This window comes from Protopterus annectens, chromosome 12.part0, assembly GCF_019279795.1.
Source record: "Protopterus annectens isolate FY-2018-M chromosome 12.part0, PAN1.0, whole genome shotgun sequence".
Lineage (NCBI taxonomy): Eukaryota > Metazoa > Chordata > Ceratodontiformes > Protopteridae > Protopterus > Protopterus annectens.
Window position 1 is genome coordinate 1,531,145,626 of NC_056746.1, and position 23,996 is coordinate 1,531,169,621.

At 42.0% G+C, this 23,996-nt stretch overlaps 1 protein-coding gene across 1 annotated transcript in view; it reads left to right on the forward strand.

The window, feature by feature from the left end:
• Positions 1-23,996, forward strand: part of SRP68 (signal recognition particle 68) — a gene marked incomplete in the record, with an annotated part of 1,223,106 nt that overhangs the window by 948,463 nt on the left and 250,647 nt on the right. Inside the window, 1 exon segment of the mRNA XM_044090499.1 lies at positions 8,753-8,805. Coding sequence (XP_043946434.1) covers positions 8,753-8,805 — 53 coding nt within the window.

The following is a 23,996-nucleotide window of genomic DNA, read 5'->3' on the forward strand; positions in this document are numbered from 1 at the left end:
AACAGTTGAGGACTATTCCCATTACTCAGAATTTTCCTCCTCTGACTCCTTTGAGTTCGGAGCCGGGGCGGCTCGGACCCGAGACTGTGCTGGCGTCGGAACCGATACCGTTGTCTTCGGTACCGTCGTCTGCTCTGATGTCTTCCTTGGAAGAATCTCGGCACCGGACTTCCCTCGGCTCCGAGGGGATGAGTGGCATCGGACCCTTGTCCGACCCCGCTCTCCCTCTCGGTGCTTCGGCGCTGGTGAGTTCAGCTCCGACATCGGCCTCGGAGCCATCACTGTCGGTGACTGGGGAGGTTTTCAGCTTTTCGGAGCGGAGACCTCTGGCTCTGCCTGACAGGAGTGCCTTCGAGGTCATGAGGAGTGTGTTAGAACCTGGTTCAACTCCACAGTCGGCTCCGTCTGCCCCTCCCTCCACAGTACCTCCGGTGATTTCTGCTCACTCTCTCATCCCGGACCATAGAGAGCCAGCTCCTCAAGTATCCCCAGTGGGGATCTCCTCCTCTTTTGAGGCCTCTCCTGACCCGGTAGGAGAGCCCCCTAGGAGGAGGCAGTGCAAGAGGAAGCACATTGACTCCCCTGAGTCTGTCACCTCTGACACTGATTTAGAGGATTCTGAAGGTTCCCCTCGTTCCCCCTCTGAAGATGTCTCCTTTGCAGACATCCTCGAAATCTTAAAACAGAGGGGGAATTGGCCATCCCTCAACCCTTCAGAGGATGAATCGGTGTATTTTGAGGCATTTGGCTCTCGCCCTTCCACCTCCTGGGTGTCCCCTCCCTTTGACCCCCTCATGCAAGTGGTGGCAAAGAAGGCCTGGACGGCTCCTGACTCAGTGGAACCCACCCCCAGGAGACCATCAAAATTTATCACTGCCCCCAAGGACAAAGAATTTTTAACCAAAGGCGTCTCTGTTGATGCTATGGTGGTGGCTGCGGCCACCAAGAAGGAGTTAGCTGATCCTTCGGTGCCTGTTCATCCTCCTAACAAGGAGTCTAGGTCTATGGGCAGGTACGGGAAGCGGATGTTCTTGTCAGCGACCTTTGCTATGCGCTCGCTGAATTACCTGTGTCATTTCACTCGTCTTCAGAGGGATTTGCTCAAGGAAGCGAGCGATATGTTAAAGGACCCAACAGCTGCGGGTTTTCAGGATAGGATGAACTCTCAGCAGGCGACCCTTAATTCTATAACTAACTCCTCCATGCGCCTCCTTTCATATGCGGCGGATGGAGCGAGTAGAGCGGCAGGTACAGGTGTGGCCTTGCGTTGGCACGCCTGGATGCGGCTATGTAATTTTGCGGGCCCTTTCCAGGCGTCCTTCACTAACTCCCCTTTTGATGGATCATCCCTCTTTGGTCCTCAAGTGAAGGAAACCCTGACTAGGTGCGAGACTGATGGCAAAACTCTCTGCTGCCGGAGTCCGTTTTCTCCTCCTAGGCCTTACCCCAAAGGCCAGAAGGGGGAAAGATGTGGTTCCGCAAACAATCTCAGGGAGATTTGCCTGACGCACAGAGTCGATTCCCCTCTAGAGGCAGGGGGGGAACAATAATGGTAGCCGCCATCCTAGAAGCAGAGGGGGCCCGCAGAATCAGGGCAGCCGAGACACCTTTTGCGACAAGCCTTTTCAGCATCCCTGAGGTGTTGCCCGACTGTCCACCTTCGGAGGCAGTCGGGGGAAGATTATCTCTGTACCCAAAAGCCTGGCTATCCCTAACTCAAGACAAGTGGGTACAGTCTATCATTTCCGAAGGCTACAGAATCCCATTCCTTTTCATTCCAAAGCAATCCAAAAAATCCCTTCCAGACGTTCCACCCAGTCAAAGGGAGCAAGCAGCACTAGAAATTTCAAAGCTGCTTGCAAAAAGAGCCATTCAACCAGTTCCAGCAGACCAACAAGGATCCGGAATCTACTCCAAATTCTTTTTGGTTCCAAAGAAAACAGGGGACTGGAGACCCATTTTGGATCTCAGCAACTTGAACAAGTTTGTCAAGAAAACAAAGTTCTGGATGGTCACGCCGCAGTCCATTCTACCCCTTTTAGGGCGGGACAATTGGATGTGCTCAATAGATCTCCAGGATGCGTACTATCACATCAGAATGAGTCGACGCTCCAGGAGATTCCTCCGCTTCAGGCTGGGAACCAGTCATTCCCAATTTAGGGCCCTGCCCTTTGGACTCACTACAGCCCCCCCCCCCCCCGAGTGTTTACCAAATGCATGGCAGTGGTCGCCTCTCATCTGAGACGACAAGGATTCCAGGTGTTTCCGTATTTAGACGACTGGCTCCTTACAGCCCCCACCAAGCATCTTTTGCTTCTTGCCAGAGACTACACTTTTCACACATGTCAAACACTAGGCATTTCAATAAATTACAAAAAGTCTGTCTTGTCCCCTTGTCGTGTTATTACCTTCATAGGCGCAAATCTAGACACAGTCAACATGTCAGCCAGACTCACAGAGCAGAGAATAGCAGACATACACGGACAGGTCTCTCTTGTCTTGCAGAGCAACAAAGTCAAAGCCAGATTGATCCTGAAGGTCTTGGGGATTATGGCGGCGGCCATCCCTCTTCTACCATTAGCTCGCTTCCATATGAGAATCTTACAATGGATGCTCTTCACACAATGGTCTTTCCAACGACTTCCAATGTCCCATCCTATTCGGATAACACAATCGTGCAAGAATCATCTCTCTTGGTGGATCACATCTCCCCTGCTCCACCTAGGGAGACCTTTCGTCCCTTCCCCTCCGGTTGCTACAGTGACAACGGACGCCTCCCTGATCGGGTGGGGGGGGCATTACCAGGGCAGGACGGTCCAAGGCATGTGGCAACCTTTCGAGTGCCACTTGCACATAAATGTCCTAGAGATGAGAGCAGTGCTTCTAGCGTTGCAAGCCTTACAAGACTCTCTTCCCAAGGGAACTATAGCAATTCAGACAGACAATATGTCTGTAGTGTGGTACATCAACAAACAAGGCGGAACCAGATCTTACCCCCTATGTCGAGAGGCACTCAGACTGTGGCAATGGGCGATTTCTTCTCAGCGGTTTCTGTTAGCAACGCACATTCCCGGGAAGTCCAATGTGATTGCGGACAAATTGAGCAGAGCTATTCTCATGCCTCACGAGTGGTCTCTGAAGAATTCAGTGTTGGAGAAAGATTTTCGAAAGTGGGGCTGGCCTTGCTGCGACCTTTTCGCTACTCCCCAAAACAGCAAGTGCGCCGATTCTTTCACCCTCTTTCCCCAACCAGGCCACCCCAGCAGAGACGCTCTAGTACACGATTGGCCCCGGGGACTTCTATATGCTTTTCCTCCCTTCCCACTGATATCTCAGCTAAAACAGAAAGCTTCCATGATCCTCATTGCCCCTTACTGGCCTTCGACAGATTTGGTTCCCATTTCTCCACCGTTATCTGTTGGAGCAACCTTGGCATCTGGACCCAGTTCCAGACCTCTTGACCCATCAGTCAGGTCAGTTGCACCACTCCCTCCCTTCTCTGAACCTCACAGCGTGGTTCCTCCAATTCCAACTCTAGCCAGGCTTCCTCTAATATCTCACTCAGTTAGAGATATTTTGATAGCCTCTCATAAATCTTCCACTTGGAAGATTTATCATAGCAAGTGGAAACGTTTTTCCTGTTGGGCGCAGTCAAAGAATATAGATCCTTTCACTGCTTCCATTCAATCAGTTTTAGACTTTCTAGCCGAACTTTTCCACTCAGGTTCGTCTCCGTCTACCATCAAAGTTCAATTGGCAGCAATATCGAACTTTCATGTTGGAGTCTGAGTCCTCCATTATGTCTCACAAACTCTGCAAAGCCTTTTTAAAGGGAGTTTTTCTCCTCAAACCACCTATCAGGGATCCTCCTCCTCAATGGGATCTCAACTTGGCTTTAGCGTCCTTAATTCTTCCCCCCTTTGAACCTGCGGCTTCATGTTCAGTGAAGTTACTATCTTGGAAAACACTCTTTTTAGTAGCTATCACTTCAGCTAGAAGAGTCAGAAGAGTCTCTGAACTCCATGCTCTGTGTAGTCGACCCCCTTATCTTTTGTTTCATAAGGATAGGGTGTCCTTACGTACTAACCCGTCCTTTTTGCCTAAGGTAGCTTCACTGGCAAATTTGAATCAAACCATTGATCTTCCTGTGTTCTTCCCTAATTATTCGAACAGGTCAGAACAAAAAGTACATTGTTTAGACGTTCATCGCCAACTTAGGTACTATTTAGATAGGACCAAACAGTTCAGGAAGTCTGATCAACTGTTTGTTTCTTATGCAGAAGGTAGAATGGGCCTTCCAGTTTCTAAAGTATCTCTCTCTAAATGGCTTACTTCGTTGATTACCCTTGTCTATGAGATCAGACATCAACAGTTGCCATCCAAACCCAGGGCTCATTCAACTAGAGCTTTAGCCACATCTATAGCTTTCCAAGATAGGCTGCCTATTGATTCGATTTGTTTTGCAGCTACTTGGGCTTCTCCCCATACCTTCATTTCTCATTATAAGTTGGACTTGGCCTCTAGGGACCGAACCAACTTTGGTTCCACTCTACTCAAGAGTCTGTTCCGATAGGCCACCCGGGACAAGGTGCTAGGGACGCGGTCCCATCCAGCAAGAATGAAGGCGAGATAGACAACTTAACATTTAGAAGTTATGTACCTACCATAACGTTCCATGTTAGTTGTCTTCTTCTCGCCTTCTTTCTTGCGTCCCACCCTCCTTCCCCCTAGCCTGGACAGACCTAGAGGAGTTTGTTTTGTTCCTTTTATGGAATTTCCTTGCTGGGCTTAGCTTTCAAACGAGATCTGAGGAGTTACCGCCTAGCATTGTGGGATATAGGGGAGCCTCGAGCCGGTGGAACTAGCTCTCGAGCTTTTAGAGTGGCCAAGTCAGAGCCGAGGATCGGCTCCGAACCCATCCAGCAAGAAAGAAGGCGAGAAGAAGACAACTAACATGGAACGTTATGGTAGGTACATAACTTCTAATTTTCTTCAGCTCAGCTCAAGCTGATAACGTTTTTTACATGTGAAAGGTGACCTTAAGCTTTGGAAGCTGTCCGGCTGTTGTAGCCTGAACAGGATACAACCCATACCCAACAGTAAAAATCTCGAATGGCAAAAAGCAGCAACAAATCCATACAGTGTGAAAAAACACCACAATACTAGTGTCCACTCTGTTTAATAAGCGCTTTCATCAGAAAGACTTCATCAGAATATAAACTCAAATGAAAAACACTCCTTTAAATACACTTAAATTACATGCAATTAACACTTGTTTGGACAACAATAAAACATTTAAAGTACCCTACTACAGTTTCTTAACATATACCCTCCTGTTTCTTAAACATTTGATGTTAACAACATCATTAAGTCCGGGGTTTCTATCAGCTCTTAATCTAATCTGCCACAAAGTCTCTCTTTGTTCCAAAAAGGTTTTAAAATCTCCCCCTCTTAAATCTAAATGTCCCTGTTCAGTAACAGAAAATAGAAACTTTTTAAAATTGTGACAGTTCAAGATGTGTTTATGTAAATCACTCCTAGTGTCAGTACTGTTAATGTAGTATTGATGTTCTTTTATTCTTTCTAACAACCATCTGTTATCATCCCTACATAGAAGGCAAAACACCCTGAATAGACCCCAATGTAAACAACTCCCCTAGTTTGACAACTAAACCTTTATGTTAAAGTAATAGTACAAGCTGGATCATTCAGCATAATGAAAGGCCCTTCTAGAATATAATGACACATCCGAAAGTGTCCACATTTAAACATCCGTTTTAGTTTACTGGTATCTATACTGCTGGTAACCTTCAAATTGTCTTTCTGCAAGAAGTTTGTCAAATTATAACTATTAGTATAAACAAACTTGGGAAAACTTGAAATTTACATTGGGAGACGTTGGTCAAGTGGTTAACTTTGTGGACGTCACGTTAATTTGGAATGACAGTAGGATGATGTTTGATAGTAAAATTCATAGGAAGACTGCTTTTACCAACAGTTATTTGCATAACACCAGCAATCATCCCCGTTCATAAAAAGAAAGTTGCCTAGGGGACAATATATTAGAGCTAGCCATATGATTACTGATAATGTAGAGTTGGAAGAAAAATTTAAATTGATTACTAAATTATTTACTAGTAGAGGATATAATGAGAAGTTTTTGAAACAAGCTGAAGATGAAATTAGGAATTGGGAACAAAAGACGGACCTTTTTTCTCCCTATTTTAAGACATGCCTTTATTAGTAATAAGCATAACAGCATAAATTCAGAAATGGCTATATCTCAGGATTAAAGGATGGCCCTTAGTTTAGAGATGACTATTGATGGTGGCAATATACATTCTATTATTAAAAACAATTGGAAAATTTTACAAGGGAACAGAGAATTATATAATACAGCGGGAAGTTTTCCCAAGTTTGTTTATACTAATAGCTATAATTTGAAAAACTTCTTGCAGAAAGACAATTCGAAAATTACCAGCAGTATAGATACCAGTAAACCAAAAGGGATGTTTAAATGTGGACACTCAGATATGTCGTTACATTCTAGAAGGGTCTTTCATTATGTTGAATGATCCAGCTTGTACTATTACTTTAACAGAAAGGTTTAGTTGTCAAACTAGTGGAGTTGTTTACATTGGGGTCTGTTCAGGATGTTGCTGCCTTCTATGTAGGGATGACAACCAGACGGTTGTTAGAAAGAATAAAAACATCAATACTACATTGAGTATGGACACTAGGAGTGCTTTATATAAACACACCTTGAACTGTCACAATTTTAATAGGTTTCTCTTTTCTGTTATTGAACAGGGGCATTTAGATTTAAGATGGGGAGATTTTAAAACCTTTTTGGAACAGAGAGATTTTGTGGCAGATTAGATTAAGAGCCAATAGAAGCCCGGACTTGATGATAACATCAAATGTTTTTTAAGAAACAGGAGGATATATGTTAAGAAACTGTTGTAGGGTACTTTAAATGTTTTATTGTTGTCCAAACAAGTGTTAATTGAATGTAATTTAAGTGTATTTAAAGGAGTGTTTTTCATTTGTGTTTATGTTCTGATGAAGTCTTTCTGATGAAAGCGCTTATTAAACAGAGTGGACACTAATATTCTGGTATTTTTTCACACTGGGTGGATTTGTTGATGCTTTCTGCCATTCGAAGTTTTTACTGTTGTTGCTATTTCCTCGCAGTGTGGTTATTAGGTACAACCCATATACCTTAAGCTGTTGCAGCAGTAATCATTTGAATATCTACTGTTATGGTAAGTTTACTTACACAACTGTGCTTTTCCTTTCTTGATCTGTTTTTTTATCCCCCTTTCAGCTTTCACCTACCTTTCTTTCATGCCAGTCTCATTGTACTGTTTCCCCTCCACATTTTCTCCCTCCTTTCCTTTCCACCTGCTGTAGGTCCTGTATATTTACCTTAATTTGTGGTCTCGCATTTCTTTGTAGTTTCACTGCCTTTCTCTTTTTTTTTTGCCCCTTCCCCATATCCCTGAGCACTTCATCCCTTCCCACTCCTAAATCTTGTTTACCACGTACAATTTCTCCTGGTTTCCACTCCTAAATCTTGTTTACCACGTACAATTTCTCCTGGTTTCCTAACTCTGGTCTAACCTTCTTCCCCAGCAAACCACAATCCAGTCTCCCAAAATCCTATGCAAGTCTTTATCTTTTCTGCTTAATCTGAAACGCACAGTGGTATGATTATCATTGGCTAACCGTACTTTAACCTGGACATCCTTGTTCCTCTCTGCATTACTTAGGATCACATACAAAAATTTTTCCCTTTTTTTCTCTTTCTGCATTAGCTGGCTGAATTCCTTATGAGTTATTTTTACTCTTTTTATACACTGAGTCTTCCGGTCTACACTTATCAGAGTTTGGTCTTCCACAAATTTTAACCTTGACATCCCGCTGTACTCCTTTGTTCTGCTCTCCAGTCTCTGTTCCTCTTTACTTGCTCTCTCTGTGATGGGGGAGGTGCACTGTATGAATACACCGTCTTTCCCCTTACTGTTAGCTGCCTTGGTAATTGACTTCTGTTCTTATTTTGTCTGCTCCCTTGCCACATTCCTGGTACAGTAGTGGTCATCCTCTTTGACTTCCTGTATCATTCCCTCCCTTATTTAGATTGCTGTTCCACTTCCATGTCTTCCCTTATGTGTAATTCCGGTACATTGTTTTACAAGCACCCTGATATCCCACTCCGTTATTACTGCCCATTGTTTCTGTGATGCCAGCAATGTTCAACCCTCCTGTCCTACATCACTTCTTGTTACTTCCCCTTCTACCAAGACTAATTACATGTATTCTGCAAGTCACCTTTGTTTGTTTTGATATCTCATGCATCTCGTTTTACTTTCTACATATTGAATGGAATTGCCATTTCTGCTTCTATGAAACTCCTATTTTAGTTCAAAGGTTGGAGCATTGAGTTTGTTGCATAATTTACATTATTTCCTGAGATATCAGTGGAAGCAGAACCACACATTTATTCTTTGCTTAAGTGGAGAAAATGTTCAGTTTCATTCTTGCCAGATTCCTTTACCAGTATGCTAAGCAAATTGCAATGGTGCCGAGTAGGAATATCAGATAGTTGGTAGTGAGTTTCAAGCTAGAATATTGTTGCATTGGCCAGATGTGTTTAGCTTAGTTGGCTAACCTGTTCATTCCAGAAGTAAAGTAAATATCCATAACGGAGTTGCTGTAGCAAGTAATGTATATTTTGTTCTTTTATCTGTAGACACAGATGATGCATCTGAGACAGAATCACCTTCTCTGGTCAAAGACAGAAAGGTAAGCAACCATGTAGATGATGACACTGTGCTTTACTGGAACTGCTTTCTATATGGAAACAAAAGTAGATGAAGAAGCTCTTATATAGACTGGAAATCAGATGGATCTTTTCCAGCATACTCTTTCTTTCACTTTTAGGGGTGCTTTTAGCAATCATTATGTTATATTACATTCATCATTTTGAATTAAATTTAACCGTGTTTTAAGCATGTCATGGGCTTTTTGCATCAGGTAATGTTTCAGTACACTTTTAGAAGACAGTTTTAGTAAATGCACTTTTTCACTCTTGACAGTTATGATGAAGTCTTGAATTGTACATATATCTGTTTTATTTTTTCTGTGATGTCAGTCTTGAATATTTGGTAGGACTGTATTCCCTGGACATTTTCCTCCCTTTGTGGTCGTTGCGTTATACAAATTTACTTGATAACCTAACTTGAGGAACCTGTCACTGTTCCTTTTGTTTTTCACAGTTCTCAGTCTCTTGTCTTGTGAAAGTACTGTTTGTAGCAGTTTTGGTTTATCTGTTTTCTGGAACTTTAGCATATTTGTTTGACAGAGGAAGCTGCTGCTTTTGCTGGTCTAGTAAAATATTCCTTGAAGTGGTTTGCCTATGTAATAATTTCAGACTGCACTGCCGCAGTGTGTTCAGTTGTAGTTGGTTTCTTTTCACAGGGGATAATCCATTGTGTTATCTGCAGCGAAGACTTCTTTTATCAGATTTTTGGACTTCTTTAAATGATCATTGTGCGTTTGACTGTTGCAGTTATTACTTTCAGGAACTCTGCTGTAGATGCAAAGCCAGTGCCCTGCCTGACTTTTAGAGCTGAGTATTCTTCCTCCGTTGCTAAACTAATGTCAGCTGTTATTTTTTTATCTGTCCACATTTGTGGTTCAAAGCCTGCAGTATGTCCAATTGTCAGTAGTTCTTTCCTGTCTCCACTGGGTAAAAGGGTTGGAAATGCACAATTTTGTCCATCAGTGTCCCAGGTAAGACTTGGAATCTGCTAATGTCTCTAGTGAGAACCTAACCCCCTTGTGAGTGATAAACAAGTTGAGAGGGGAGCATGAGAGTGTTGGATAAAGGCAGGTGGTGAAGGGGGAAGGGGATGTATACCTACCTTGAACCCACATAGTTCCCAGATTAAAGGGGCTGGAGGAAGGTAAACAATCCTGCAACAGTGACCACACTCACACATCTACAATCATGATAAGTTGAATACACAAATGTACAGTGGACACTGTATGGTTTACTTTTTCAGGCATTACTTCATGGAAGATTATCAGTGTCACTTGTCCACAGAGAGAGTAGTTGGTACAGTCAAAGAATAGGAATACAACATGCCCTTTAAGGTGGTCATTTTTCCAGGTCATGACCCAAAGAAGCACAGTCTCTACAAAGTGCTGCCTGCACATCTTGGCGTATGTGGCATCTGTCATCCTCATGGCCTTTTTGCATGGCTTATACATTCCTTATGGTCCCTGATCATGGGATCTACTATTGTTTGATTCATTTAGCAAACAAGTTTATGAAAACAGCATAGCTAATCCTTAGGCAAAAATGTTCTCTTGCTGCCATGCATAAGGCAGGAGCTGCACTTGTTGGATTCTTCAGGTACATGGGATGGTAAGTTTACATTCGAAAGAGATACTGGAAACCCAAACACTAGCCCCAGATACCTTGAACACAGTCGGGGGGGGCTCATTCAGACAGGCTGAGTGCACAGGACATCTGGTGCAGATATAAATTTAAAGGAGATGTATTTATTTATTGTATTTTTATATTGGTTAGCGGGGTAGGTACACCGCTCCAAAGACCCTTTTCCGGAATGACCAGGGGCAAAATAAAAGTACAGGCATTCACAGCAACATGTAGAGATGCATTGTGGCAGCTAAAAAGTAAACAATGACAGACAGTTATCCTAGATCACTGCAAACCTAACACAGTTGCCAACATATACTCCCTTTGTAGACTAGTTATGCAGGCATGGGAAATGCCCTAGAGTCAGTAGCATGTCTCAGGATCTCCTACATTTGATCCCATTAGAACTTGTTGGCAGATGAGTTAAGAACAGTGACAGACCCTTATAAATTGGTGACAGATGGGGACATATTTCTTGACCCAGATCATAGATGAGATGTACCAGAAATGGATCTCTTTGCATCTTTGAGCTGTGGACAGTCACAGACATACAGTGCCAGAACACCAGAACAGAAGGCTTGGGCAGCAGCTGGACGGTTCTGCTTATGTATGTTTATCTTACAATCTCCCTTATCCCTTGTGTGATCCAGGAAGTAAGGTAGCAGAGGCCAAAGGTGCTGTTAAAAGCATCCTTTTGGCCAAGGCAGCATAAGATGTTCATTGTAGTATTCTTTGTTGCAATCCTCATTTTTGGGATATTCAAAGATAGACAAATGAAGCAAGTGTCATGGAAGTCCTTCTAAGGATTTGTTTCCCTTACACTGCACAGTCTTAGAATCAGAAATTCAAACTCAGACATTCAGCTATAAAAAACAGCCAAAGGATAATAAAGCTCCCCTTTGCATGCTTATCTGGTTGTAGGAAGTAGGCTGATAGAAGAACTCAAATTTCAGCAAAACATACGACGACATACGATTGTACAGCAAGAAATATTAGAAGATGACATCAGCTAATGCACCTATTATACAACCATTGTCATGATGTCCTGGTGGGAAGACCTCAGCCAGAAGCCCTGGGGGAAGATAAAGCTCTGGATGTTGGGTCAGCCTGCCTGGCTACCTGCATGCAAGATATCCTAAAAGCTAGGACTGCAAAAAAGAATCTACTTAAATAGCTTTAATGTTTGTAAGTTCATAACAGAACTGTATTAACTCCCTCCCAATAGACATGGCAAGGAATAACCCACACACACTCCCTCACCGTGTGGACCTCTTGTGATTCAACACAAAGGGTCCTTAGTTTACCAAACCAGAAAACATTCTGATTGATAGCATTGGTGATACTACCTTGCTCTCCTTTAGGCTCCCAGCATTTCTCTGAAGATGTACTCAGTCACAAGGGAAGCTGGAAGGCCTACATCTATGAAATCCTACTTAACTAAGTGAAAGAGATTCTGCCCCTGGTGGCTAAAGAAGAATCAGGACCCCATTTCTTCTGGTGAAATGATGATTCTACAGTACCCATTTGAAACTGTTGATAATGAGTATGTAAGTTGAAGGATGGTAAGAGGGGGTCTTTTTTGTTAGGGACCTAGTCTGCTTTTGATGCAGAGTTATGTGGTATGTCCTGTAATCAGACAGTTGCAGTTATACTTCTTTTTTAGAAAATGTTTGAAATGAAGTCTGAGAACCGAGTAATCAGCAGTTCAACTAGGTCATGGAGAAGTGACTTCCATAGTTTTGGAGCAAGGAACATGAAGCTGTGACTAGTACAATGTAGCCTGAAAGAAGGTGTTTGTAGAAGTGAGCATCCTCTTTCTTGGCTACAGAGGTTTTAAGGTCATAGATGCAGCAAAGGTGGAGAGCCTTGATGTTGCACTTTTCAAAAAGGAAGCCAAAAAGTTCCGATCTGGCTTCCACTGGTAGCCTGTTACCTTCGAAGGAGTGAGGCAGTGATGCTCATTTTGAGGAGAGTTTGGTACGAAGCCAAAGATTTTAATGGGGGGGGGTTTGAAGAGTTGGTTATGTTTTTAGCATAAGCAGACAAAGGGCATCCTTATTCAAGTTGTGTGAGAGGAATATCCTTGTCCTTGCCTACTCTGGCATGTGTGTAGAGGAATTGAGAGACCTTATTGACCGAGAAAAGTAGGCAGTTGACTCTGGTTTGTAGTTTCTCAGTATGTTTTTGGAAGATGTGGAATTGGTCTAGCCATACCCAGATATCTAAAGGAAGTGGTAGATTCAGTTGTATTGTTACATTCTGTGATATGAAGAGGCAGGGGGAACTTGGCTGGTCATCTCTGGATGCCAAACAACATGGAGTTGGATTTTTCAAGGTTGAGTAACAGTTTTTTTTTTTTTTAATGAGAGCCAGTTGTGCTGTTTGAAGTTGTGTTTAGTTTGTTTGAGAGGGGTCAGACCTATACATGACTATATCATCAGCATGTAGAAGTAGTGAAAACTGGCATAAGTCAAGGTGGGAGTTTATTAATGAAAACTGAATTGGGGCAGGAATGGAGCCATGTGGGACACCAGAGTGTGTGTGGACAGTGTCAGAAAGAGTAGATACTATCTTTACCCTGAAAGGTTTGTTAACTGGTGGATGCCGATGTCTGGGTCTGAGATGAATATGGATTGAGTAAGTGAACATATCAGGAGCTCATGATGGATCATTAAACACAGTACTGGTCAGAATTCCCTTATTCATATTGGATTAAATGTCATGTTAATGTCCTATCTTCTACCCCAGTAAGCCATGTTTTTTTCCTAGAAACCGTTTGATGTTTTTGTAGGTAAGATGTAAGTTGATTACGGATGACGTTCTCAATCCTTATCTAGTGTAGGTAGGTTGGATACGAGGCACAACTGACTGCAGTAGGTTAGTTATTTAGGTATAGGTCTAGGAAAAAAGGATTTCCAGAAGGCTAGCATTGTCTAGGTGGTGAGGCAGAGGTTTTTGATATGGTTTACTGGGGTGGTAATGCAGTTTCTGCAATGGTGAAGAAATCATGGGTGAATATTGTCAGGTCCAGGAAGAGATTGTAGTAGGAGTTGTTCAAGTATAAGTTGAAAATACTTAGTAGTGATTTGAGAGAAGTGGAAGGGTGGAATGAACTCGGGGTGGGGGTGCTCTCTCTGAATAGTCTGAGTGTGATGGACAGGGGAGAAGGTTGGAGAATTCACTGGGTACGTTGGAAGGTCAATGAACACTGATGCGTCATGATATGAAGCCTAGATTGGATACTTCATTTGGAGGAAATCTTCCTGTTACATTGTTAACCTTCTTCCAGAATTGTTTTGTTGAATGAAGGAGGGGATTTGTGCTGATTTTAGGTGTTCGCTTTGTGTCTCTCGATAGCCTGTTTGATGGTGTTCCTCAGAGATGCGTGATAGTCTCTGTTATTGTGAGAGCATGGTTTTGTTTTCAGTTTTCACAGCCTTCACAACTTAGTTTTGTTAGTTTTAAACTCGTTGGTAAGCCAATGAGTTGGGGGTCCTTTAGAAGTCTGGTGACCTTGGGTATGGATGTGTCTTTAAGTGAAAGAAGATCTGAGAATTTGTTGGCAGCCATGTTAGCATCAACAAGAGGAAGTACTGGGGACCAATCAGTAGAGAAGAGATGTGCTTGTAGACTGGGGAGTTTGTGTAAAGGTTTAGGCCTAAAGGAAGTTATTCTTGGGGGGGGGGGGGTGGTATTTGATTTTAAGATTATGTAAAGTGAAGGTAATATAGTAGTTGTCACTAAAAGTGGAAGGATAAGTAGAGATGGAGCAGAGATCCTGTAGAGGCATTAGAGTTATCTCAGAAATTTTATGAAAATTTGTATAAACCAGGAGTACAGAAATGAAGAAAAAGCACAAATGGAAATATTTATGGAAGACTTAAATTTGCCAAGGTTAGAGGTAGGTAAGGGTCAACTAACTGTTAAGATAAAAGGGGACGAGAGAAGAATGGTGTTGTTTCACCAATCTCCAGGAAAATCTCCAGGAATAGATGGTATTCTGGTGGAAGTTAGGAGGGAAGAAAGTGATAAAGATCTGGAAGGTTTTGTTTAACAGTATTTTAAAAGGAAAGGAGGCATCAATATCCTGGAAAAAAGCTGTGGTGGCCATAGTGCCTGAAGACTGTAAAGACCCATCTGATCCAGCTTTTTTGTATAGGCCCATTTCAGTTTTAAACCATGAATATAAAATGTTTGTCTATAATGGCTAAAAGAATGGCAAAGGTGATGCCATAATTAATATATGTGGAGGGGAGGAAAATGTTTGACAGCATTAGTAGAGCAGTGATGATCCAAAGGGGAACAGAATGTAGGAAAATACCCACTGAAGTTGGTTGGTCTTGATGCAGAGAAAGTATTCAACAGAGTAAGCCGGAATTGTATGAGTAAAGTAATGGACGCATTTCCATTTCCTGATACAATAATAAGGTTAATTAGAAGGATATATGAGCAATCAGAGCCAAAAATTAAAGTGGGGAGGGTTCCTGTTTGATAAGTTGTGTCTGAACAGAGGTACCAAACAGCGGTGCCCTCTTTTACCTTTGTTATTTGCATTATATTTAGAACCACTGGCAAAGAAAATAAGGGACTCCGAAATTCAAGGATATAATTGGTATATGGTATATTGGTATATGGTATACTTCGATCCCTCATAAAATCATCAAAGGCCAGTTTCGAAAGAAAAATTGCCCTAGACACTAAAGATAATCACAAGGCCTTCTTTAGTTATGTCAGAAACATGGGCGGAAACTCCCAGATATGCTCTGAATTGTTGCATAACGGTACAAAATATACCGAACCTACGGACATAGCCAACATCCTGGCAGACAGATTCAGCGCAAACTTCTCCCCCCTTCCCCCCAAAGGAGCAAACGCCTATCCCAACTGAATGTAACCTCCCTGACATCACAGATGCACAGGTGAAAGCTGCCCTCTCCAAAGCAAAAAACACAGCATCTATGGGACTGGACGATGTCCCAGGCTGTGTCTTACACAAGCTCCAAGAAGAACTGAACCCTCACATTGTCACTGTTCAAACTTAGCCTTACTACAGGATATGTACCCAAAGAATGGCGTACAGCTACAGTGGTCCCACTCCACAAAGGTGGTGCCACAACGGACCCCGGAAACTATCGCCCCATAATCCTGACTAGTCTGGTCTGTAAAGCTATGGAGCGTATTATCATGGAACTCCTAAACAAAGACATTGGGAGCCTCCAGAAACTGGACCCTACCCAATTCGGCTTTGTTAAGGGCAGATCTTGCCTCTTAAACTAGTTGATTTCTTTGAAACAGTTACCAAAGCCATAGATGAGGGCAAGGTAGTCCACACAAGCCTACCTGGACCTCGCAAAATCCTTCAACACAATACCCCACTCGGGCATCATAAATAAGCTTACCAGCTTAAATATCAACCCCTATATCACAAGATGGGTTGCAAACTGGCTCAGAGATAGAACCCACATGGTCAGAATCGCAGGTGCCATGTCCGAATCCAAACCAGTTACAAGTGGCATCCCACAAGGCTCAGTTCTGGGACCTCTCTTGTTCGGTATATACTTCTCTGAGGTTCAGGCAAACACGGGGGGGATTATGGCTGACAAAGTTCGCAGGGACCTAAACCTCAGCACAAAAATAAATAGGACATGCTGGAGGGACAGATTCATTTCCCAAAGGCTCCCCTCACTCTGGAATAGAATCCCAATTCATGTTAGACATAGCCCCTCGCTGACCCTCTTCAAGCGAAATTTGGACGCGTGGATGGGAAATCGCAAATTCACCCCTGGGATCTCTCCTGTGTCCCTGCTAGACAGAGGCACAGTAAACTAATCTTAAAAGGGTACCTTCTGTGACCTACTTTACAGAGGCACACAGTAGGCTAATCTAATAGGGAGGCGGAAGCCAAATACACTCTGGCTAGGCTTATAAATGCCCTAGGGCAGATAGCCTAGTATCTACCTATGAACCTGTATTGTTCAAGAAAAGTTGGCTTTATTTGCATATGATATTTTTTGTATCCAATGGAACTAGAAATGGACATCTCAATGTTGTGTAATAATCTGATACCATTCTATTTTTTTATTGGGTTATAAAATTAATGAAGATAAAACAAAGTCTATAGCTGTAAACCATGTACCTATGCATGAGTTGGTCCAGTAATACCCAAATTTATGAAAATGTGATAAAATTAAGTATTTAGGAGTATGGGTAAAAAAGATTTAGTTAAGGCAGCTAATTGGGCTACTGTTGGCCGAAGGAGAGAGGGAAGGCATGCTCGAAAGCAGAAAGAGAGGAGGAAGGTTAGGAGTGTAGTAGTGAGGGTAGTAACTTTGAATGTAGGCAATGTGACTGGTATAGGGAGAGAGCTAGCTGATATGATGGAGAGAAGGAAGGTTGATATATTGTGTGTACAAGAGACCAGATGGAAGGGGAGTAAGGCCAGGTGTATAGGAGGCGGGTTCAAATTGTTCTGTCATGGTGTGAATGGGAGGAGAAATGGGGTAGGGGTTATCCTGAAGGAACAGTATGCCAAGAGTGTTTTGGAGGTGAAAAGTGTGTTGGATAGAGTGACATTTATGAAGCTGTAAATTGATGGTGTAATGATGAATGTTGTTAGTGCATACACTCCGCAAGTTGGGTGTGTGATGGATGAGAAAGAAAAATTTTGGAGCGAGTTGGATGAAGTGGTGGTGAGCTTACCAAAGGGGGAGAGACTGGTGATTGGAGAGGATTTCAGTGGGCATGTTAGTGAAGGGAACAGAGGGGATGAGGAAGTGATAGGCAGGTATGGTGTTAAGGAGTGGAATGCAGAAGGTCAGATGGTAGTGGATTTTGCAAAAAGGGTGGACATGGCTGTGGTGAATACGTATTTTAAGAAGAGGGAGGAGCATAGGGTGACGTACAAGAGTAGAGGAAGATGCGCACAGGTGGATTATATCCTATGCAGTAGGGCCAGTTTGAAGGAGACTGGAGACTGTAAAGTGGTGACAGGGGAAAGTGTAATTGGGCAACATAGACTGGTGGTCTGTAGGATGACTGTGATTAAGAAGAGGAGGACAAGTGTGAGAGCAGTGCCAAGGATCAAATGGTGGAAGTTGAAAAAGGGTGATTGTGAGGTGGAGTTCAGGGAAGAGTTAAAACAGACACTGGAGGGACAGTGAAGAGCTACTGAATAGCTGGTAACTACAGCAGAGTTGGTAAGGGAGACAGCTGTAAAGGTGCTTGATTTGACATCTGGACAGAGGAAGGAGGACAAGGAGACCTGGTGGTGGAATGAGGAAGTACAGGAGAGTATACAGAGGAGAAGAGGCTGGCTAAGAAGTGGGATTGTCGGAGATGTGTAGAAAGTAGACAGGAGTACAAGGAGATGAGGAGCATGGCAAAGAGAGAGGTGGCAAAGGCTAAGGATAAGGCATATGGAGAGTTGTATGAAAGGTTGGACACTAAAGAGGGAGAAAAGGACCTGCACCAATTGGCTAGACAGAGGGACCAAGCTGGGAAAGATCTGCAGCAGGTGAGGGTGATAAAGGATAGTGAGAGAAACGTACTCACAAGCAACAGATGGAAAGAGTACTTTGGCTGATGAATGAAGGGAATGAGAGAGAAGGTTGGATGATGTGGGGATAGTGAATCAGGAAGTGAAACAGATTAACCAGGAGGAAGTACAGACAGCTATGAAGAGGATGAAAAATGGAAAGGCTGTTGGTCCAGATGACATACCAGTGGAAGCTTGGAGGTGCTTAGGATAAATGGCAGTGGAGTTTTTAACCAGATTGTTTAATGAAATCTTGGAAAGTCAGAGGATGCCTGAGGAGTGGAGAAAGTGTTTTGGTACCTAAGAGTAAGGGTGATGTGCAGAGTTGTAGTAACTACAGAGGGATAAAACTGATCAGTCACAGCTTGAAGTTATGGGAAAGAGTAGTGAAAGCTAGGTTCAGAAGGGAGGTGATGATTAGTGATCAGCAGTATGGTTTCATGCCGGGAAAGAGCAATACAGATGTGATGTTTGCTCTTGAGTGTGTTAATGGAGAAATATAGAGAAGGTCAGAAGGAGTTGCATTGTGTCTTTGTGGACTTGGAGAAAGCATATGATAGGGTGCCTAGAGAGGAGTTGTGGTATTGTATGAAGAAGTCATGAGTGGCAGAGAAGTATGTAAGAGTGGTACAGGATATGTACGAAGGTAGTCTGACAGTGGTGATGTCTGCACTGGGAGTGACAGATGCATTTAAGGTGGAGGTGGGATTACATCAAGGATCAGCTCTGAACCCTTTCTTATTTGCAGTGGTATAAACAAAACAGCTTGTTCCTCTAAGCGTACACAGTTCCACACCGACACGAACTAGAATAAAACACTTGTTTAATACAGATAAAATTCAGTTGAGCGCTTTCATCTAATTTATATAGACTTCTTCAGAACAATTCTAAAACAATTCACCTTTGCTTAAATACTTTTTTTAAAAAACAGTCAAGTTACACGTCATTTCACCAATTCATATTTAAAGTGCCAGTGTGCATATTCAAATAAAACCATCCTTATTTTTACTTTAATCAATACACATTAATACATTACTGCAATAAAATAGTTGCTACTATTGAACCAGTTTAAGATTATATTAATAAAGCTTCTATCTAATATGTATAATAAACCATTATGTACAGTTCAATATTCATTTATATACAGTTGTATATAAATGAATATCAAACTGTATACAATGGTTTATTATACACATAAGATAGAAGCTTCATCAATATTAATCTTAAACTGGTTCAATAGTAGTAACTATTTTATTGCAGTAATGTATTAATGTTTATTGATTAAAGTAAAAATAAGGATGGTTTTATTTGAACATGCACACTGGCACTTTAAATATGAATTGGTGAAATGACGTGTAATTTGATTGTTTTTTAAAAAAAGTATTTAAGCAAAGGTGAATTGTTTTAGAATTGTTCTGAAGAAGTCTATATAATTTAGATGAAAGCGCTCAACTGAATTTTACCTGTATTAAGTAAGTGTTTTAATCTTAGTTCGTGTCGGTGTGGAACTGTGTACGCTTAGAGGAACAAGCTGTTTTGTTTATACTTATTGTCGACGTGTTCCTTATAGTTTGTGAGTTATTTGCAGTGGTGATTAACAGGTTGACAGATGAGATCAGACAGGAGGCCCTATGGACTATGATGTTTGCAGATGACATTGTGATGTGTAGTGAGAGTTGGGGACCAAGTTGATGAAACCCTGGAGAGGTGGAGATATGCTCTAGAGAGGAGAGGAATGAAGGTCAGCGGGACTAAGACAAAATATGTGTGTGTGTGAATGAGAGGGAGGATAGAGGAATGGTGAGGATGCAGGGAGTAGAGTTGACGAAGGTGGATGACTTTAAGTACTTAGGATCAGCAGTTCAGAGTAATGGTGAGTGCGGGAAGAGAGGTGAAGAAGAGAGTACAGGCAGGGTGGAATGGGTGGAGAAGAGTGTCAGGAGTGATTTGTGACAGACTGATACCAGTAAGAGGGAAAGGGAAGGTCTACAAGAGGGTAGTGAGACCAGCTATGTTGTATGGGTTGGAGACGGTGGCATTGACAAAAAGGCAGGAATCATAGCTGGAAGTGGCAGAGTTAAAGATGTTAAGATTTGCACTGGGTGTGACAAGGATGGACAGGATTAGGAATCAGTGTATTAGAGGGTCAGCTCAGGTTGGACGGTTTGGAGATAGTCAGAGAGGCGAGATTGTGTTGGTTTGGACATGTGCTGAGGAGGGATGCTGGGTATTTTGGGAAAAGGATGTTAAGGATGGAGCTGCCAGATAAGAGGAAAAGAGGAAGGTCTAAGATAGGTTTATGGATGTGGTGAGAGAGGACATGCAGGTGGTTGGTGTGACAGCAATATGCACAGGGCAGGAAGAAATGGAAACGGATGATCCGCTGTGGCAACCCCTAACGGGAACAGCTGAAAGAGAAGAAGCTAGGGATATGTGGGAAAAGTCTAAACAAAAGATGGTACAAAAACTGAGAAATTGTCTATGGATCTTGATAGCATGTTGTAAGCAGTAAAAATGTTTAGTCCTTTTTGTTTTATACACAGGTCAGGCATATTTATATCAACCAGAGGAGAAGCTGTGGACAGTAATAGCGTTGAAGGATTTTATCTGGGAAGGTAAGAGGGCAAGAGTCCTGTGGGTTAAGCTGATCCTCCCAACAGGACAGTTAGGTTTAGGATTACCTGATTTCAAGGACAGTTAGGTTTAGGATTACCTGATTTCAAGGAATATTTTAGAGTTGCACAGTTAATGATCTTGTACATAACACAAACAGAAAGCGACAATTTAAAGTGGAAAGGAATGATAATGAAGCAAGGGGGTAATTCAAAAAATAAGTAAAGAATGGGATTTTGTATACAGATCCTTAAGGAGAATAACAACTGTCATACAGAGTATTGTATTCATAAAGTAACAGAAATTATACTAAGAAAAGAACTATTCCAGTAGGGGTGACTGCATTTAGGGGTACTGAGTACTAGATAAACAAGAGGAAGCTTGAATTTAATAGAGGAAGCTGGCAAAGAAACCAAGGTATTGGGAACAGATTATTAGAGAAGTAAATGTATGGGAAGAGATCAATAATACATTTGGATTACAGGCTAGTGATTGCCTTCCCTATCAAGGATTGATATCAGAGTATAGAGAAAGCCATAGGGAAATACTAAATGAAAGACCTCCACTGGTAGTGTATAATTGAATCTAGAACAGAAGCTGCTGTTAAAAATGGATAATTAGTAGTGCATATAAAATACTGAACAGTAACTATAGGACTCAATAAAAAGAGGTAGGAAAAGAGTGGGAAGAGAGGTCAGATATACAGTTCAGAAAGAAATCATGGGAGGACATTTGTATGGCTCCCAAATATACAACAAATATCTAGATTTAGGATATTTGCGTGGAAGTGTCTGAATAGATACTTTTTAACCCCAAGCAGACCCCAAAGAATTTTCTTCAGGTAGATGGCAAATGTTGGAGGTGTGATGGGGAAGAAAGAATTAACTGGGAACATATATTTTGGGAGTGTAATGAGTTGGCAGTTAATTTCCTACAGAGTACTCTGTCAGGAGTACTGGGCGAACAAATGAGTGTAACTAAGGAAATTATTTTTTTTTTGAGCTGGGATACAGGATCTGAATTGCCAAGACATAGTCAGGCCTTGTTAAGTTTAATTCTGGCGGCTGCAAAAAAAAAAAACAAGCAATTATTAAAAATGGAAATCAAAATCTAAACTGACTATACATGAAGTAGTGAATATTATAACTTAGATAAAAGAATAGGATGTGGGATCTTAAAAGGGTAGGGGTAATTTAATTACATAGAAGAATGGAAACTGTGGGAACAAAAATGGTTTGGAGGAGGAATGAAGTTTAAGAGAAGACAGTCATTGAATAATTTATGTACTGTTACTTAGATTATAGAATATATAAAATACATGTAATGTATAGTGTTTGTAACTGTGAACTTGTTAATATGGGTCGATTGCTTTAATATAAATATAGGTTTGCCACTGTCACAAGTGATAATTCTGTAAAGGTGTTAAAAAGGAATAATGTGTTTGATGTGGGAAAGTATGTATAGTAGTAGATTTTTAAATTTGCGGATCAATGATGGGGATGGCAGGCTGCGGCCAGGTAAAATTGATGTATTAAATTGGTAGTTTAGTTAGAAGCAAATTGGCTTGAATAACAACTGAGATGTTAAGTGTTGATTTGTGTAGTAGCATCACCACACCACCTCCAACTTGTTTTCCTGGTTGAGCATCAAAATAATGCTTATAGCTGGAGAAGTGGGGTTGTGTTGGTGATTGTTTTTGAGCCAAAACTCAGTAATGGCTAACACGTTAGGGGACTGGGAATCCAGGAAGGCAGTAATACTAACAATCTTGTTCCTGATGCCTTTTGTATTGAGTAGTGTGCAGGAGAGAGTTGAATCTGGAAGGATGTGTGGGGCTTTATTTTTGAATGTTAGAGATATGCCATTGTTGTAGGGTCTGTGCGGGTACGTATAAGGAAGTGATGACTTTGGAGTGGTGGAAGTAATATATTGGCTGCCATCAGTAGTAGTAGTATAAAATTGTATTTGAGTGTCAGGTATCTCGTGGTTAGATGTTTAGGAAAGAGTTGCGTGTTCCATGCAGTCATTAGTAAAGGAAGTTTGCTGAGAGTTAAAAATAGAGGTTTGTGAATAGTAGTAGTGTTATCTTTAGGTTTAATAAGGTAGTGTTTGAGTCTGCAGGTTTTTGCTTTTGAAATATTATTGCATGTTTAGTAGGTGATTTTGACCTGTGGAAGTGGTGTGTGTGGGGTAGCCACCCTTCTCTGTGGTGAAAACTGGACCAAAACCACACCCCTTGTACCACTCATAGCCCCACCTCTCTCCACTCATTTCCCTGCCCACCCACTTTCCTACCCATTTTATGATGTCAACAACTATGTCACTGCTAGGTGGGAAGCCTTCTTTTGTCTTTTTTCCATTTTTTTTTAACAAGTCCTGGTTTTCAGTGCATCTCGTTAGTGATTCTTTTCATTTAAAAAGTTAATCTGAGGCTGCATTTTTACAAACTCTGGTATTATGATTGTGCAGATAAAGAATACTATAGTTTGTACAGTCCTTTCCAGACTAACGTACTGATTTCAGGATAGACTGGAAAAAGATCAGATAGGTTGCAGCTGTATGTGTGTGCAGGAATAGATGGTATGACTTTAAGTGGGTTGGACAACAACAAATTTAGTGGGTGTGGTACAGAGTCTTTAAATCAGAAAATACAAGGGGTGGAGGGGAGCAAAGTAGGCTACTCCCTCTATGTTTGCAGTTACCAGTCAGATTGCACTTGGGTGATGAGCTTGAAAGGTTGTCTCCTGAGGTTAAATAGTAGGTAAATGTGATATGTTTAAATATCGAAGATGTAAAGCTAAAAAATCATAAAAAGGAGCTGCTCACCCAGCCCTTGGATCTTGTGGCCCAGGCAGGTATGACCCTAGCCCCTGAGTAGCATCCTGCCTTCGCCCAGAATGATACCACAATATAAGGACAAAATGATTGACTTCAACAATTGGCTAAGCTTCTGGTGTCATTCAAAGGGGATCCAGTATCTGTCTGCCTGGGAAGACATGATTGACAAACCACGATGCTTTGCCAGAGATGATCTGCACCTGTCACCCCTGGGATTCAGGTTACTGGCTAAAGCTCTTGCCCCCCCCTATAGTGCCTTTTTTAGGCAAGGTTCAAAGGATAAAACCACCACCGTAACAGATACAAGCAAGCAAAATCTGAAGGTAATGCTACTCAATGCTAGAAGTCTAAACCTCAAAATGCACTCTCTCGAGGCACTCCGAACATCGATATCTGTGCAGTAACGAAGACCTGTTTCAAGGCTCCAGAGAGCACCCCTGCAATTCCAGGCTACAACTCTTACCACTCGTTTAGGCCACAAAACCAAGACCGAAACACTAAAGGTGGAGGAGTGTCCATATTCACCAAGGATATTCATACCTCCAGGCTAGTTGCCCAACACAA